The sequence below is a fragment of the Littorina saxatilis genome, linkage group LG13 (assembly GCF_037325665.1).
Source record: "Littorina saxatilis isolate snail1 linkage group LG13, US_GU_Lsax_2.0, whole genome shotgun sequence".
Taxonomy (NCBI): Eukaryota; Metazoa; Mollusca; class Gastropoda; order Littorinimorpha; family Littorinidae; genus Littorina; species Littorina saxatilis.
Window position 1 is genome coordinate 13,147,641 of NC_090257.1, and position 16,664 is coordinate 13,164,304.

At 46.3% G+C, this 16,664-nt stretch overlaps 2 protein-coding genes across 2 annotated transcripts in view; both read right to left on the bottom strand.

Annotated features, from left to right (window-relative positions):
* Positions 1-16,664, bottom strand: part of LOC138983651 (cilia- and flagella-associated protein 300-like) — a 121,999-nt gene that overhangs the window by 44,869 nt on the left and 60,466 nt on the right. The gene's annotated exons all lie outside the window — the stretch shown is intronic.
* On the bottom strand, positions 434-3,975 carry LOC138983650 (uncharacterized). Its single transcript, XM_070356931.1, has 2 exons — positions 3,789-3,975; positions 434-2,124 (listed from the first exon to the last, which is right to left on the bottom strand). The coding sequence occupies exon 2, from the start codon at positions 2,121-2,123 to the stop codon at positions 1,140-1,142; it is 984 nt and encodes a 327-aa protein (XP_070213032.1). The 5' UTR covers position 2,124; positions 3,789-3,975; the 3' UTR covers positions 434-1,139.

Consider the following 16,664-nt stretch of genomic DNA (forward strand, 5'->3'; position numbering starts at 1 on the left):
GCTCTTCTGAGGATACTTCCTTGTTCATGAGAAAAAAGCACTTCCCGTTAAATGACTGCAGAAAAGTTAGCCAAGTCTTCAAATCCTCTTTCACCCCTTGGTTCAGCCTCACGAAGAATAGCTGAGAGCGTATGCCTCTAATCAAGTCGATCAATCTCCTCAAGAACGCCCTCCCTGGCACCACTGCCTGGCAAGCAAAGTTCAGCAACCCTATGACCGACTGAATTTCCTTCACTGTTGCTTTCTTCTTTTGTAGTAGGTTCTGTATTTCTTGGGCACACTTCGTGAGTTTTTCCACCGGCAGCCGAATTTCTCTTTCGATTGTGTCTATCTCTATTCCCAGGAATGTCAACCTCGTCTCTGGGCCCTCCGTCTTATCAGGTGCCATGGGAACTCCTATTTCCTCACACAAACCCAGAAATTTGTCTAGGTATTCTTTGCCTAGCTGCTTCGATACTGCCGCAAGGAAAAAATCATCCAGGTAGTGCACTAATGGTATCCCTAACTTCTGAACAGCAATCCACTCCAAAGCCGTGCCTAGTTCTTCGAACAAGTGACAAGACGAAGAACAACCCATCTGAAGCGAAAGATCAACATAAAAACTTCCTTGCCAGCTCAGTACGAAGAGGTTTTGGTCACTAGGGTGAATAGGCAACAACCTAAAAGCTTTCTCCACATCAGTTTTTGCCATAAATGCTGTATTTCCTACTGTCTGCACTAACTGTACTGCATCTTGCACATTGGCATATGACACTGTGGCCATGTCTTCCTCTATGAAATCATTTATGGATGCCCCCTTCGGGTGAGATAGATGATGTATCATCCTATACTTTCCTTTCATCTTTTTCTCTACCAAGCCGATTGGAGAACATTGGAACTGAGTAAAAGGAATATGCCTAAAGGGACCTACTAACCTCCCCTCTTCTATTTCCTTCTTTATGTGCGCTTCTACTACTTCTGGCATTTCTTCTGCTGACTTCAGGTTCTTCTGAACTACACTATTTGGGGCTCCTGTGAACCCTACCCGGAAACCCTCTCTGAATCCCTGTATTAAAGCCCGCTTCTTCTGTGGATCGTACCCTTCCAGCCACTTTTCCAGCTTGTCCGCCTTCACTGGCGTGGCCCCCGTGCCCCAGTCTTCATTTCTTTCCTTCTCCTGCTTCTTTTCCCCCCCGTCCCGCTCGAAAGGGGTGCCCTTTGGCGCTGCATTTTCGGATTGCGTGTTGCCCCCCACACTGCGAGCAAAAGTGCTTGAAGCCACAATTGGGGCGGCTGCAAGATCCCTGTTCATTGAACTGGAAGCAGAAGCCCCCCACTTTGGCTGGGTTTCCACTTCCAGTCTTCCCCCCTGCGCCACCCTGCGGCTTCTTCTTTCCCCCGTCATGGGTCTGGGTGGCAGGCTCTAAGCGGGTGGTGGCGAACAGGTCCGCGTCGCTGTCCCCCCATGCCCTTTCTCCTGCAGCAATTGCGAGCCGGTAGCGGTAGTCATAGTCCCGCCAATTGCCCTGCAGCTCATGCAGGGTACACACCCGAGCAAAGTGGGCACCCAGGCCCCTGTGTACCTCTTTCGCTCTGTCCTGTAGTATAGTGATATAAATGTTCCAGGCCTTCACCCACTCTGTGAAGGTTAACAGTTTCTTTTCTTTCTTCTTCTTCTTCTTCTTTTTGTCTTCATCGTCCTCATCCGAGTCCTCCTCCAGCATTTCCTTCGGGTCCGCGGGCAGGAGTATTGCGAACCTAACCGCCACACCGCTCCAGATCTTTTCCTTTATTGTCTTTGGCACGTGTAGGTCAATGGGCAACATTTTCTGGTTGCCGGTTGCCCACGCCTGTGTACCGCTAGTGTTAGATTGCTCACCGGAGTGTCCAGAGTGCCCAGCCATGCCTGAGTTGGATTTTCCACCCGTAGAGGTGGTCGATCCTGCGGGCGATGCCTCAGGCGCCGGCGTCTTGGCGGCCCGAATCTCCGCAATCTCCTTCCTCAGGGCCTTCTGCTCAGCAAGGAGCTGGGTTAGCGACTCCTTCACGCCCATTTCGTCCTCTCCTTCAGCCTCCTCGTCTCGAAACCTCTTCGGGGGCTGCTTTGAGGGACGCCCCGGTCGCTTGGTTGGACGCTTCGACATCCTGAAACATTTCAAAGGCCACTAAGCATCAGGGGCCTATTTTTTTTTTTTTTTTTTTTTTTTTTTTTTTTTTTTTTTTTTTTTTTTTTTTTATATATATGCAGCACGGGCTGTACCAATAAAACATTCCCCATGAAGTCACAACCGGTTCTACCAAACCAGAACCAACAATGACGTCACTCCAGAAGCTGGAAAGGATATTCCCTCCTATTCCACTCCCGGCATCAAAGCTCTGCGTCTGGCGTCTTCGGTAGAACCCAACCACTTCAGTCTGGGAATAAACCTTGGTACCCCGTTCGTGCTGCATCTACACTCCTATTGTGGTTCTGCCCTCAGCACGAGAGTACACCTAAGAAAACACTGTCAATCTGATCATGCAGCACGGGCTGTACCAATACACATTCCCCATGAAGTCACAACCGGTTCTACCAAACCAGAACCAACAATGACGTCACTCCAAAAGCTGGAAAGGATACCCCATCCTATTCCACTCCCGGCATCAAAGCTCTGCGTCTGGCGTCTTCGGTAGAACCCAACCACTTCAGTCTGGGAATAAACCTTGGTACCCCGTCCGTGCTGCATCTACCCCTATTGTGGTTCTGCCATCAGCACGAGAGGATACCGGCTATCACTAGTAGCCCCCACTTCCCTCTCACCCGCTGAACAACCACAACACCTTCTTACCTCATTGGTCTATATGCCGACTGTCCAACAGAACTTTTCTCAGTGCTCTGTACAGTAGCATGTGCCCCGACCCTGACAGATGAATCCCATCTGCTAAAAAATGTTTCTGATACTGAGCAAACTTCTCTGCTGGAGGGAAAGCCACGTAGTGGGGGAACAAACCCACTATCCTGTGTGCCGTTTTCAGCTGTTGATGAAGAAGCCTATTCACCTCCCTGGCTATGTCATTGAAACCCCCCCAGCCACTGTATCTCTGTGTCATCCCTGACACCACCACTACTGAGTTTGCCAATGTTTGCACCCTCACACACAGATGCCACAGCTCACGAAACACTTTATTCGGTGTCGTTCCGGGAACAATATTATTGTCCCCCACCATTAGCACTATCACTCCCCATTTTTTCCGGGTGAAAATGGCCCTGTTCTGTTCTAGCATTGATTCAACGTCGCTTATTTTTCGGCCCCCTCTCCCATCGAATATCTGCTCAAAACCATCAAAACCTAAATCTGGCCGCACCCCCTCATCTGTGTTCACAAATCGCTGAAACCTCCACGTGAAAGAGTGCCCGACCACCGCACAACTTGTAAACATTTTCGCTCCCGCCGTCTTTCTTCACAAAGAAACTAGTCACGTGACCGAGCGATTCGCGTTGCCACTGCTCGGACCAATTTTAATGCCAGGAGAAGATGATACTGTCTTCTTTTCTCCCTGAACACTTTTACTGACGGCTGTCAGCTAATTGTACCATCACCGTCTACCTAGCTATCACCCTCGTTCCTTCGAGTGTCACTCCCGGCAAACGTGAAACCACATGTTTCTGCCTACGGTGCCACGCTGTCTCCCAGTTTCCCAAACTCCAAACTTTCCTTGCAGACAACTAATTGGCCCCACTCGAGCCTATTACCGCTGTTTCGATCTCAATCGCCCCTCTCGACAATCAAGCAACAAAACAAAACAAAAAAAGGTAAAAGTACGTGTACCTTCTCTTTCCAAAATCCTTGAAACGTTGAAAATTTTCGCACAGTTGTTTGGGACGTCTGGCACTGGCTACCGCAGATGCAGAAATGGCAGAGAGACTGATCTTGGGCCGGCTGGCCAATGGGAAGACGGCATTCCGCTCATTAGTTATGCATATGACCTGTGCTCTGGCACCGTCTATACACCACGATCTCGCTTCTCTTCACACCCAAAAATATCATTTCTTCACTGATTCTTATGAAATTTTAAAGGTAGGTTTGTTGTCCCCAACTTATTTTCACTCCATACTTTTCCAGAAGAAAAACATAATTTTGGCAGTTAAAAACCGTTAAATTTCAATTCTTCACCGATATTTATGAAATTTTGTGGGTAGGTTCGTTGTCCCCAACTGATTTTCACTCTATACTTTTCCAGAAGAAAGACATAATTTTGGCAGTTAAAAAACGTTAAATTTCAATTCTTCACCTATCTTTATGAAATTTAGTGGGTGGGTCCGTTGTCCCAAACTGAATTTTAAGACATACTTTTCCAGACAAAAAACCTTATTTTTGGCAGTTAAAAACCGTTAAATCTCAATTCTTCATCGATATTTATGAAATTTTGTGGGTAGGTTCGTTGTCCCCAACTGATTTTCACTCCATACTTTTCCAGAAGAAAAACATAATTTTGGCAGTTAAAAACCGTTACATTTAAATTTTCACCTATCTTTATGAAATTTAGTGGGTGGGTCCGTTGTCCCAAACTGAATTTCAAGACAAACTATTCCAGTCAAAAAAACTTATTTTTGGCAGTTAAAAACCGTTAAGTCTCAATTCTACACCGATATTTATGACATTTTGTGGGTAGGTTTGTTGTCAGATTTGACATGATGGCAGAATTGAAAGTGTGAGATATCCTGATGTTTCACAATTTATGCTGCATAATTCAGCCCCATAGGCGCTTGAATTTTAGGTGGAGTTGGGGTTTTTTTCAGCCCAAACCAGTAACCCCCACATGGTTTTCATGTCCCTTTCTGAGAGACTTCAAGAAGTTTCAATTTGACGTCATGATTAGCCTGCCGCATTAGCAAGTATGAAAACACGTCATCGATGACACATTTTAAGAGAGAGAGAGAGAGAGAGAGAGAGAGAGAGAGAGAGAATCATGTACACACAGATGGACGACTTCGCTTGGGGTATGTACTGCCCGGCAGTACACATCTACTTTATTTGTTATGTTTTTTTGTTAACGCTATGCCCTTTTCGGAATTAAGGCGGTAGGCTACCAGAGAATACCTGCAAGACATACTAGTGAAGTCATCGACATGAGAAGTCATATATATATAAGTCAGCTCAAAAACTGATAACGTCATCGAGCTCTTGCCTCATCTCTTCTTGCATTAGGGACGTATTGAAAGTCAAGATGTAGCCACGCATGAACTTTTGTCCTGGTAAATTAACGTTCAATCCAGTCATCCATATGTCTATTAGCCAATCAGTACCACCACCCATTCTGATATAAAGCATCGCTCCACGGCTATTGCCAGCTGTCTCTCTGACCGGACGCTACAGTCCTACGCGAATCTATCAAAACAAAAATACAGAGTTATCTCCCATATATGTTTTTCGCGAGCACTGATCTAAATATGAGATCAGTGTTCGCGAGACGAAAATGATTGCAGATTGGCCGACTTCGACAGTGATCTCCGTTCTGTTCTTCACAGTTATGATAAAGACATCGTTCTAAGGTCAAAACAAGTCGAAATTTTGGGACTGCTGCCGGAAGGAGACCGTAATATATGGTTTCATCACTGTCAACTGGTTACAGAAAAAATCGTCTGCTCCAGTGAGCGCCGAAACCAAACGGTTGATTATCACGAGACACTTTTGCCATATTTAGAGTTGTTTGCACAGTAAATACAGCCGCGAAAAATAGCTCGCTTGAAACTGTCTTACATATCAATTCCTTTGTAATTTAAAAATTACAAAACACCATGAAAAATCATTATCGACGATCGCGAATCTGCTTATATCAATAATACATTACAAAAAGCTCTAAATATGTATAAAAAAAAATAATTAAAAAAACATTGCTTGCCAGACAAGAAAACTCAAGGCATCCTGTCAGGGAGATCATGAGCCGAACTCATTTTGACCTGAGTTCAGGATGTACCACCACCACCAGCACCCCCCCCCCTCACACACACACACACACATCCCTCTACCAACAGAGAGGCATTCATGACAGGTACATTCCTTCTTGAGTGTAATGGTTCAGGTTCAACGCCCCAGACTTGTCCAGGCGTTCTTATAAAATAAAATCATTTTTCAACAGCCTGTGTGCTTCCTGTGCAGAGTGCGATTTGTAGCTTAATGAATTGTTCGTAGGCTACGTTACTCCTTTTTCAAACTGCTAAATAATCTAGCAACAACAACAAAATCCAACTGGGCATATTGTGCCCGAGTCATGCTTTTATTGTATCAGTATGTAAACGCCTGGACCGATCGGTGGCGGTTAACGTGATCGTGGGCGTGGGCAGGACATGACGTGTAACAATCACATTGGCTAAACTGCACTTTGGGGGGGAAAAGCAGAACGATTACAGACACGGCAAATGGCACAGCAGCTTGAGTCGTTGCAGTTAACAAACTCTGTCTCACACACACACACACACACACACACACACACACACACACACTCACACCACACACATACACACACACAACACACGCGCACACACACACCCACACACACACACACACACACACACACACACAAAGCAGAAGCACAAACAGAAGCCAGACAGGAGAGGAGTTAACGACCCATCTCACTGTCTCACTATCAGTCCGGTCAATGATCATCAGACACAGCGTTAAAGGGATACTACCTAAGGGAAAAGGCCCTCAGATCGCATCCAACGTAATACCATAAGATTCTGCTTTACACATATATAATGCTACCGCGCTGGAGGACTGACTTCGTTTCGCAAAAGGAAGGTTATAAAAGCTTAGTTAAATGTCGTACAATTGGTAAAGAAAGACCACTCTTTCGCAATGGTTGAGTTGGGATACCTCCACTGATTTACCTCCTTAGTTTGTGTACGCGGTGTTTGTTACTAGGCGGTCGCGTCATAGCAGGTGCTAGTCGTCTTACCGCCACACAGCGCTTTTTGACCACTTTTTGTTTCCGACACAGAAGGGAAACAGCGCCCTGAAGCGCATTCACTCACTTTGATTTAATGAATTGCCGTACATGTGGTGCGTTTTCGAGCAAATCGTGCAGTGTGCGTCTAGATTGAAGGTACAGTGGATGCCCGAGATTCTTCACATTCGTTAAGTTCGTCAGAAACTTCCCCCAAACGGTCAGATCAATAGTATTCCTTTAACCGACACACTGCAAACACCGACCAACAATTGAAAGGTATACCGTACTTCCCGCCAAACACCGACCAACAATTGAAAGGTATACCGTACTTCCCGCCTACACGATCCTCTTCACCGCCACAGGTCTGAAAGGTATACCGTACTTCCCGCCTACACGATCCTCTTCATCGCCACAGGTCTGAAAGGTATACCGTACTTCCCGCCTTCACGATCCTCTTCACCGCCACAGGTCTGAAAGGTATACCGTACTTCCCGCCTACACGATCCTCTTCACCGCCACAGGTCTGAAAGGTATACCGTACTTCCCGCCTACACGATCCTCTTCACCCCCACAGGTCTGAAAGGTATACCGTACTTCCCGCCTACACGCTCCTCTTCACCGCCACAGGTCTGAAAGGTATAACGTACTTCCCGCCTACACGATCCTCTTCACCGCCACAGGTCTGAAAGGTATACCGTACTTCCCGCCTACACGATCCTCTTCACCGCCACAGGTCTGAAAGGTATACCGTACTTCCCGCCTACACGATCCTCTTCACCGCCACAGGTCTGAAAGGTATACCGTACTTCCCGCCTTCACGATCCTCTTCACCGCCACAGGTCTGAAAGGTATACCGTACTTCCCGCCTACACGATCCTCTTCACCGCCACGGGTCTGAAAGGTATAACGTACTTCCCGCCTACACGATCCTCTTCACCGCCACAGGTCTGAAAGGTATACCGTACTTCCCGCCTACACGATCCTCTTCACCGCCACAGGTCTGAAAGGTATACCGTACTTCCCGCCTACACGATCCTCTTCACCGCCACAGGTCTCAAAGGTATACAGTACTTCCCGCCTACACGATCCTCTTCACCGCCACAAGTCTGAAAGGTATACCGTACTTCCCGCCTACACGATCCTCTTCACCGCCACAGGTCTCAAAGGTATACCGTACTTCCCGCCTACACGATCCTCTTCACCCCCACAGGTCTGAAAGGTATACCGTACTTCCCGCCTACACGATCCTCTTCACCGCCACAGGTCTGAAAGGTATAACGTACTTCCCGCCTACACGATCCTCTTCACCGCCACAGGTCTGAAAGGTATACCGTACTTCCCGCCTACACGATCCTCTTCACCGCCACAGGTCTGAAAGGTATACCGTACTTCCCGCCTACACGATCCTCTTCACCGCCACAGGTCTGAAAGGTATACCGTACTTCCCGCCTTCACGATCCTCTTCACCGCCACAGGTCTGAAAGGTATACCGTACTTCCCGCCTACACGATCCTCTTCACCGCCACGGGTCTGAAAGGTATAACGTACTTCCCGCCTACACGATCCTCTTCACCGCCACAGGTCTGAAAGGTATACCGTACTTCCCGCCTACACGATCCTCTTCACCGCCACAGGTCTGAAAGGTATACCGTACTTCCCGCCTACACGATCCTCTTCACCGCCACAGGTCTCAAAGGTATACCGTACTTCCCGCCTACACGATCCTCTTCACCGCCACAAGTCTGAAAGGTATACCGTACTTCCCGCCTACACGATCCTCTTCACCGCCACAGGTCTCAAAGGTATACCGTACTTCCCGCCTACACGATCCTCTTCACCGCCACAGGTCTCAAAGGTATACCGTACTTCCCGCCTACACGATCCTCTTCACCGCCACAGGTCTCAAAGGTATACCGTACTTCCCGCCTAAACCATCCTCTTCACCGCCACAGGTCTGAAAGGTATACCGTACTTCCCGCCTAAACCATCCTCTTCACCGCCACAAGTCTGAAAGGTATACCGTACTTCCCGCCTAAACCATCCTCTTCACCGCCACAGGTCTGAAAGGTATACCGTACTTCCCGCCTAAACCATCCTCTTCACCGCCACAAGTCTGAAAGGTATACCGTACTTCCCGCCTAAACCATCCTCTTCACCGCCACAGGTCTGAAAGGTATACCGTACTTCCCGCCTAAACCATCCTCTTCACCGCCACAAGTCTGAAAGGTATACCGTACTTCCCGCCTAAACCATCCTCTTCACCGCCACAGGTCTGAAAGGTATACCGTACTTCCCGCCTAAACCATCCTCTTCACCGCCACAGGTCTGAAAGGTATACCGTACTTCCCGCCTACACGATCCTCTTCACCGCCACAGGTCTGAAAGGTATACCGTACTTCCCGCCTACACGATCCTCTTCACCGCCACAGGTCTGAAAGGTATACCGTACTTCCCGCCTACACGATCCTCTTCACCGCCACGGGTCTGAAAGGTATAACGTACTTCCCGCCTACACGATCCTCTTCACCGCCACAGGTCTGAAAGGTATACCGTACTTCCCGCCTACACGATCCTCTTCACCGCCACAGGTCTCAAAGGTATACCGTACTTCCCGCCTTCACGATCCTCTTCACCGCCACAGGTCTGAAAGGTATACCGTACTTCCCGCCTTCACGATCCTCTTCACCGCCACAGGTCTGAAAGGTATACCGTACTTCCCGCCTACACGATCCTCTTCACCGCCACAGGTCTGAAAGGTATACCGTACTTCCCGCCTTCACGATCCTCTTCACCGCCACAGGTCTCAAAGGTATACCGTACTTCCCGCCTTCACGATCCTCTTCACCGCCACAGGTCTCAAAGGTATACCGTACTTCCCGCCTTCACGATCCTCTTCACCGCCACAGGTCTCAAAGGTATACCGTACTTCCCGCCTTCACGATCCTCTTCACCGCCACAGGTCTGAAAGGTATACCGTACTTCCCGCCTTCACGATCCTCTTCACCGCCACAGGTCTGAAAGGTATACCGTACTTCCCGCCTTCACGATCCTCTTCACCGCCACAGGTCTCAAAGGTATACCGTACTTCCCGCCTTCACGATCCTCTTCACCGCCACAGGTCTCAAAGGTATACCGTACTTCCCGCCTTCACGATCCTCTTCACCGCCACAGGTCTCAAAGGTATACCGTACTTCCCGCCTTCACGATCCTCTTCACCGCCACAGGTCTCAAAGGTATACCGTACTTCCCGCCTTCACGATCCTCTTCACCGCCACAGGTCTCAAAGGTATACCGTACTTCCCGCCTTCACGATCCTCTTCACCGCCACAGGTCTGAAAGGTATACCGTACTTCCCGCCTACACGATCCTCTTCACCGCCACAGGTCTGGCCAGGCTTTTACGTGGATCAGAGAGAGAGAGAGAGAGAGAGAGAGAGAGAGAGACAGAGACAGAGAGACAGACAGACAGAGAGAGACAGACAGACAGACAGACAGACAGACAGACAGACAGAGACAGACACACAGACAACTCATTGATAATTAATCCTCTCACAGTATCAGTCCGGTCATTGATCAGACCACAAAAAGCAAAAATCGAACTGCACTCTAAAACCCACAGCGTCCCTCTTGGAAAAATTAATGTGACTTGCACTTCCACTCGGGTAAGTCTTCGACTTCATTCCCTGATTAGCCGAACCACTGGGACATTGTGTGCAATCCAAGATTTAAAGTACAGCATATGACTGACTGACTATTAGGGTTTAACGTCCTCTTAGACCAACTGGTCTATATTGGGACAGGTATTGGTAATACGTTGAAGATATGGTGTGATACTTTGATTCGAACAAGCCCACTGTGGCTGTCTTCTTCGACACACCAGCATTAGGTTTGTCTCGTCAAAGTATCGAAATACGATCATGATAATTGGAGACGAGAGATGATGCATGCGTGTCTTCGTGTTTTCCAAGCCCTGAGACTTTCGCTGTGAACGTGGGATCTTTTTGGTGCGCATGTGTGCACACGGGGGTTGTTCGGACACCGAAGAGAGTCTGCACAAAGTTGACTCCGAGAAATAAATCTCTCGCCGAACGTGGGTATCGAACCCACGCTGATAGCGACCAACTGGCTACAAAGCCGGCGCGCTACCAACTGAGCTACGTCCCCGCCCCAGCATATATATGTCCATTTTAGGAAGGAGGGATGGGAGAGGGGGGAGTGGGAGGACATAGACAGAACCCAGACAGGAGAAGAGATAATCAGGAATCAACCTCTTCACGTCACAAAAGGCATTTGCCGGCACGCTGAAAAATCGACCTGCATTCTAAAGCAGCAGCATCATTCTCGGACAATGTGACTTGCACTTCTGATACAGAGTTAAGTCTTGAGTTCATTCAGCGATCAGCGGAACCATTAGGACATCATTGTTTCCTCCAATCCTCCCAAGATTTACAATACCGTAATCACCATCCCTTGAAGGAGGAGAAGAGAGACAGAGACACGGAGAGAGACAGAGACACGGAGAGAGACAGAGACACGGAGAGAGACAGAGACACGGAGAGAGAGACGAGAAGGAAGGGAAAGAAAACGAACGAACGATTTTTATCACTCAAGGATGGAGATTTTAGCCTGACAATCTGTCCCTATTTTCGCCAGCGACAGTTACGATTAAATCCCTTTTTTTCCTATCCTTGTAACGTCAAACAAGGGAGGACACCGTGAGCACAGAGAACATTACTGTGGAACTTCCCCTTTAAGACCCCCCGATTTTAGACCACCCTTTTTACATTTAGTCAAGTTTTGACTAAATGTTTTAACATAGAGGGGGAATCGAGACGAGGGTCGTGGTGTATGTGCGTCTCTGTGTGTGTGTGTGTGTGTGTGCGTGTAGAGCGATTGAGAGTAAACTACTGGACCGATCTTTATGAAATTTGACATGAGAGTTCCTGGGAATGATATCCCCGGACGTTTTTTTTCTTTCATTTTTTTCGATAAATGTCTTTGATGACGTCATATCCGGATTTTTGTAAAAGTTGAGGCGGCACTGTCACACCCTCATTTTTCAATCAAATTGATTGAAATTTTGGCCAAGCAATCTTCGACGAAGGCAGGACTTCGGTATTGCATTTCAGCTTGGTGGCTTAACTTTGGTCATTAAAAATCTGAAAATTGTAATTGAAATTACTTTTTTATAAAACGATCCAAATTTACGTTCATCTTATTCTTCATCATTTTCTGATTCCAAAAACATAAATATGTTATATTCGGATTAAAAACAAGGTCTGAAAATTAAAAATATTAAAATTATTATCGAAATAAAATTTTCGAAATCGATTTAAAAACAATTTCATCTTATTCCTTGTCGGTTCCTGATTCCAAAAAACATATAGATATGATATGTTTGGATTAAAAACACGCTCAGAAAGTTCAAACGAAGAGAGGTACAGAAAAGCGTGCTATATAATTATGCAGCACAGCGAAACCACTACCGCGCTGAACAGGCTCGTCAGTTTCACTCCGTTTTGCACAAGCGGCGGACTACGGTCATTGTGAAAAAATGCAGTGCGTTCAGTTTCATTCTGTGAGTTCCACAGCTTGACTAAATGTAGTAATTTCGCCTTACGCGACTTGTTTACATTTAGTCAAGTTTTGACTAAATGTTTTAACATAGAGGGGGAATCGAGACGAGGGTCGTGGTGTGTGTGTGTGTGTGTGTGTGTCTGTGTGTCTGTGCGTGTGTGTGTGTTGAGCGATTCAGACTAAACTACTGGACCGATCTTTATGAAATTTTACATCAGAATTCCTGGGAATGATATCCCCGGACGTTTTTTTCATTTTTTCGATTAATGTCTTTGATGACGTCATATCCGGCTTTTTGTAAAAGTTGAGGCGGCACTGTCACACCCTCATTTTTCAATCAAATTGATTGAAACTTTGGCCAAGCAATCTTCGACGAAGGCCGGACTTCGGTATTGCATTTCAGCTTGGTGGCTGAAAAATTAATTAATGACTTTGGTCATTAAAAATCTGAAAATTGTAAAAAAAAATAAATTATAAAACGATCCAAATTTACGTTCTTTTTATTCTTCATCATTTCCTGATTCCAAAAACATATAAATATGTTATATTCGGATTAAAAACAAGCTCTGAAAATTAAAAATATAAAAATTATGATCAAAATTAAATTTTCCAAATCAATTTAAAAACACTTTCATCTTATTCCTTCTCGGTTCCTGATTCCCAAAACATATAGATATGATATGTTTGGATTAAAAACACGCTCAGAAAGTTAAAACGAAGAGAGGTACAGAAAAGCGTGCTATCCTTCTCAGCGCAACTACTACCCCGCTCTTCTTGTCAATTTCACTGCCTTTGCCACAAGCGGTGGACTGACGATGCTACGAGTCTTGCTGAAAAATTGCAGTGCGTTTAGTTACATTCTGTGAGTTCGACAGCTTGACTAAATGTTGTATTTTCGCCTTACGCGACTTGTTTACATTTTAGTCAAGTTTTGTAAAACTTGTAAAATGTGTCTTTCCGTCTGTCTCTCTGTTTAGCAGTGTAATAAGACAATAATCGTCCATGATGATCGTCTTCATAGCCTTCTATTTTGGTATAATCACTTGCAATCAATCATTCACGACAATTGTGACTTCTAGTGCAACTGAAAGCTAAGCCGGCTGATGACACTCAATAAATTACCCTACACGCTGTCAATTACCTTCATTTAAACCGGTGTCGTGATGAGACCCTGACACTGGGGATCGATGCAGGCCTCTACCATCTGGTGCGGAGATTACTGGGGGTGTTTGGAGACTTCATCAACACTGAAGTATTACCTGTGCACTGTCAAGAGTTTGATACGGGTATTTAAAGCCAGCGACACCACGGCAAAACTCAACAAGAGAGAGAGAGAGAGAGAGAGAGAGAGAGAGAGAGAGAGAGAGAGAGAGAGACAGACAGAGAGAGAGAGAGACAGACAGACAGACAGAGAGACAGAGAGAGAGACAGAGAGAGAGACAGATAGAGAGACAGACAGAGAGAGAGAGAGAGAGAGAGAGAGAGAGAGAGAGACGTATTTTGTCAGCTGTTTCTCAGATGATCGATACAGGAATAGTTCCTGTTGTGTGTTGTACGGCGACAGTGGAGTCAAAAGGTGGCACCCACCTTCACGCCTCCTGATCATAAACCATGTACGCGATCCTACCTCCTCTACAAAATGTTCAAGATCGTGAAATATTAGTGAACACATTCACACAAAAAGATTATGACTGCTGCAGTGGCGGGGGCAAAAAAAAAGTAACGAACACGCGTAAAAGCCCTGGGAAAGGTTTTGATAAAATGATGTAAAATTGTGCAATCTGGGGATATCGTAAATGATCTCTGTAGCTTTGAAAATGCCGGAAATCTCATCCCGATACCTCTTTCATCGGACTTTTGGGAATCGCGTCGAATACCTCTGATTTGACATGATATGGAAAACTGCGTAATCAGCGACACACAGGAAGCAGTCTGCCATCCGGGGAGTTACACTGAACAATTCCATGAATAATTCCTCATCACTATTTCATCACTTTTGCATTTTCCCCCCATTTATGAAGTTATTGCTAAAATGTGTTTTAACTGGCTCGAGCGGAGGGAAAGAGAGAGAGAGAGAGAGAGAGAGAGAGAGAGAGAGAGTGTGTGTGTGTGTGTGTGAGTGTGTGTGTGTGTGTGGGCAACACCAGTGGATTGTAGAGTTCTGTTTGTGATGTGGTCTGGCGGCTTTGGTGTGTCTGTATGTTCAGGCCTTCCTTTGAGAAGCCATAAGTTATTCTCAATCCCGTTTGAGTGGACTTCGCCTTCAAAGGTGATTGTGGTATTTTGGCACTCGGTTACATTTGGCGTCGTCGACAGCGATGGGACTCGACATGAAATGTTCAGGCCACTGAATCATTTTCGTGCTGTTCCCATTCCACCTGGGAGGGACCTAAGCTTGGCGGGTCCATGGTTCGGAACTTTGGGGACAAAGTTCGTTCAAAGGGGGTCGAGTGTGACAGGGAGACTACCGTCGCCCTTCACAGCAGACTCTGCAGAGTTGTTCGCATTAGAAGTAGTGGGTTTTCCTTGCATGTACCCGTAAGTTGTCCTCACTGTAAAAATGCAAAGGTCGAATCTATTTATCGAAAAATCCACTGTCATCTATCTCTATATATAGATATATACGGCTTCTGTGTGTGTGTGTGAGTGTGTGAGTGTGTGTGTGTGTGTGTGTGTGTGTGTGTGTGTGTGTGTGTGTGTGTGTGTGTGTGTGTGTGTGGGTGTGTGTGTGTGGAGGCAACACCTGTGGATTGTAGAGTTCTGTTTGTGATGGGGTCTGGCGGCCTTTGTCTGTATGTTCTGGCATTTGAGAAGCCATAACAGATAATATAGGGCTTCGAAATAAGCTCTAAAATTCTCAATCCCGTTTGAGAGGACTTCGCCTTCAAAGGTGATTGTGGTGAACCGCCACGCTGTCTGTCTCTGTCTCGCGATTCACCCCTGCAAAGCCGGGTATTCCTCTAGTCATACACATAAAGCAGCACCGTATCATATGCATAAAGCAGCACCGTAGCATATAAATAAAGCAGCACCGTATCATATACATAAAGCAGCACCGTATCATATACATAAAGCAGCACCGTATCATATACATAAAGCAGCACCGTATCATTGTGACGATGACTCTCTGTCTGGGGGACAGTGAGCTGGACATAACCACGGCTGTCATTGCTGACAGCTCCTGATCCCCGCGTGTTTCAAACCTCTCTCGCCCTGTCTTCACTTGGCTGTTATCGCTGTCTGTCACGTTTTCCCACAGCGTGTACTTGCGTCAATAAAACAGGAATGTTGGGCACGACTGTCTTTTGGACTTTATAGGATATAGCGTGTACTTACAACCACCCATCCACCTCTCCTTTCTCGTCTCTTTGCAGGGTTAAGAAACAAATGAATACTTAAATACATGTTTCAAAACCCTTTGTGATGAGAGCTCTGTTGCAAACAATTTTACAATCAGGCCTATTATGTTGTTTTGTTGCAAACTAAACAAAAATGTGCACAAAATAATAAGGTGGGGTTTGCTTGTTTGCTTGTTTATTTTTTGTCCCGATATGGCCAGTTTTCTAGATGAACACGGAGATTTGGAAACTTTTGCTCAAAAAAAAGTATGGTCCGAGTTTATTTCCTGCATCTCTTTCCGTCCATTCTACCTCTCTTCTCTTACAATTTACCACCACTCCACAGAAACACAAACAAAAACATTCCGCTATACTCAATGACTGTCCTCTTGCTGAAAATGAGAACCGAACAGTTTTCCCACCTCGCCTGATTGTAGTTGTGTGCGCCGAGCAAATGGAGTTGGGAACACTAATGTCTTTCGGCAATTACCCTGCAGGCTGGTGGCAAGTCTAAGAGCTTCTCGGCGTGTCGGAAAGAACTGGACGTGCTAATCGGGTAGAACACGTTGCGCCAATTTCCGTCTGTCTGTCTTGACGCTGTCTATGGGCTGCGATATCACGCAATTTTGTTTAAGAGTCTCACTGCTGGTCAGGTATGTACCACAGTAGACACCCCCCCCCCCCCCCTATTAAGACCTCCAAACATCAAGTCTTTAAATCAAGTCTTAAATTGAGGTAAATTTACAGACGGTTTGAACATGCAGGTACTATTGGGGGGGGGGGGGGTGAGAGAGAGAAGGGCTGAAAAGGAGGAAATCTAAAATGCGGTGGTATTAAAATA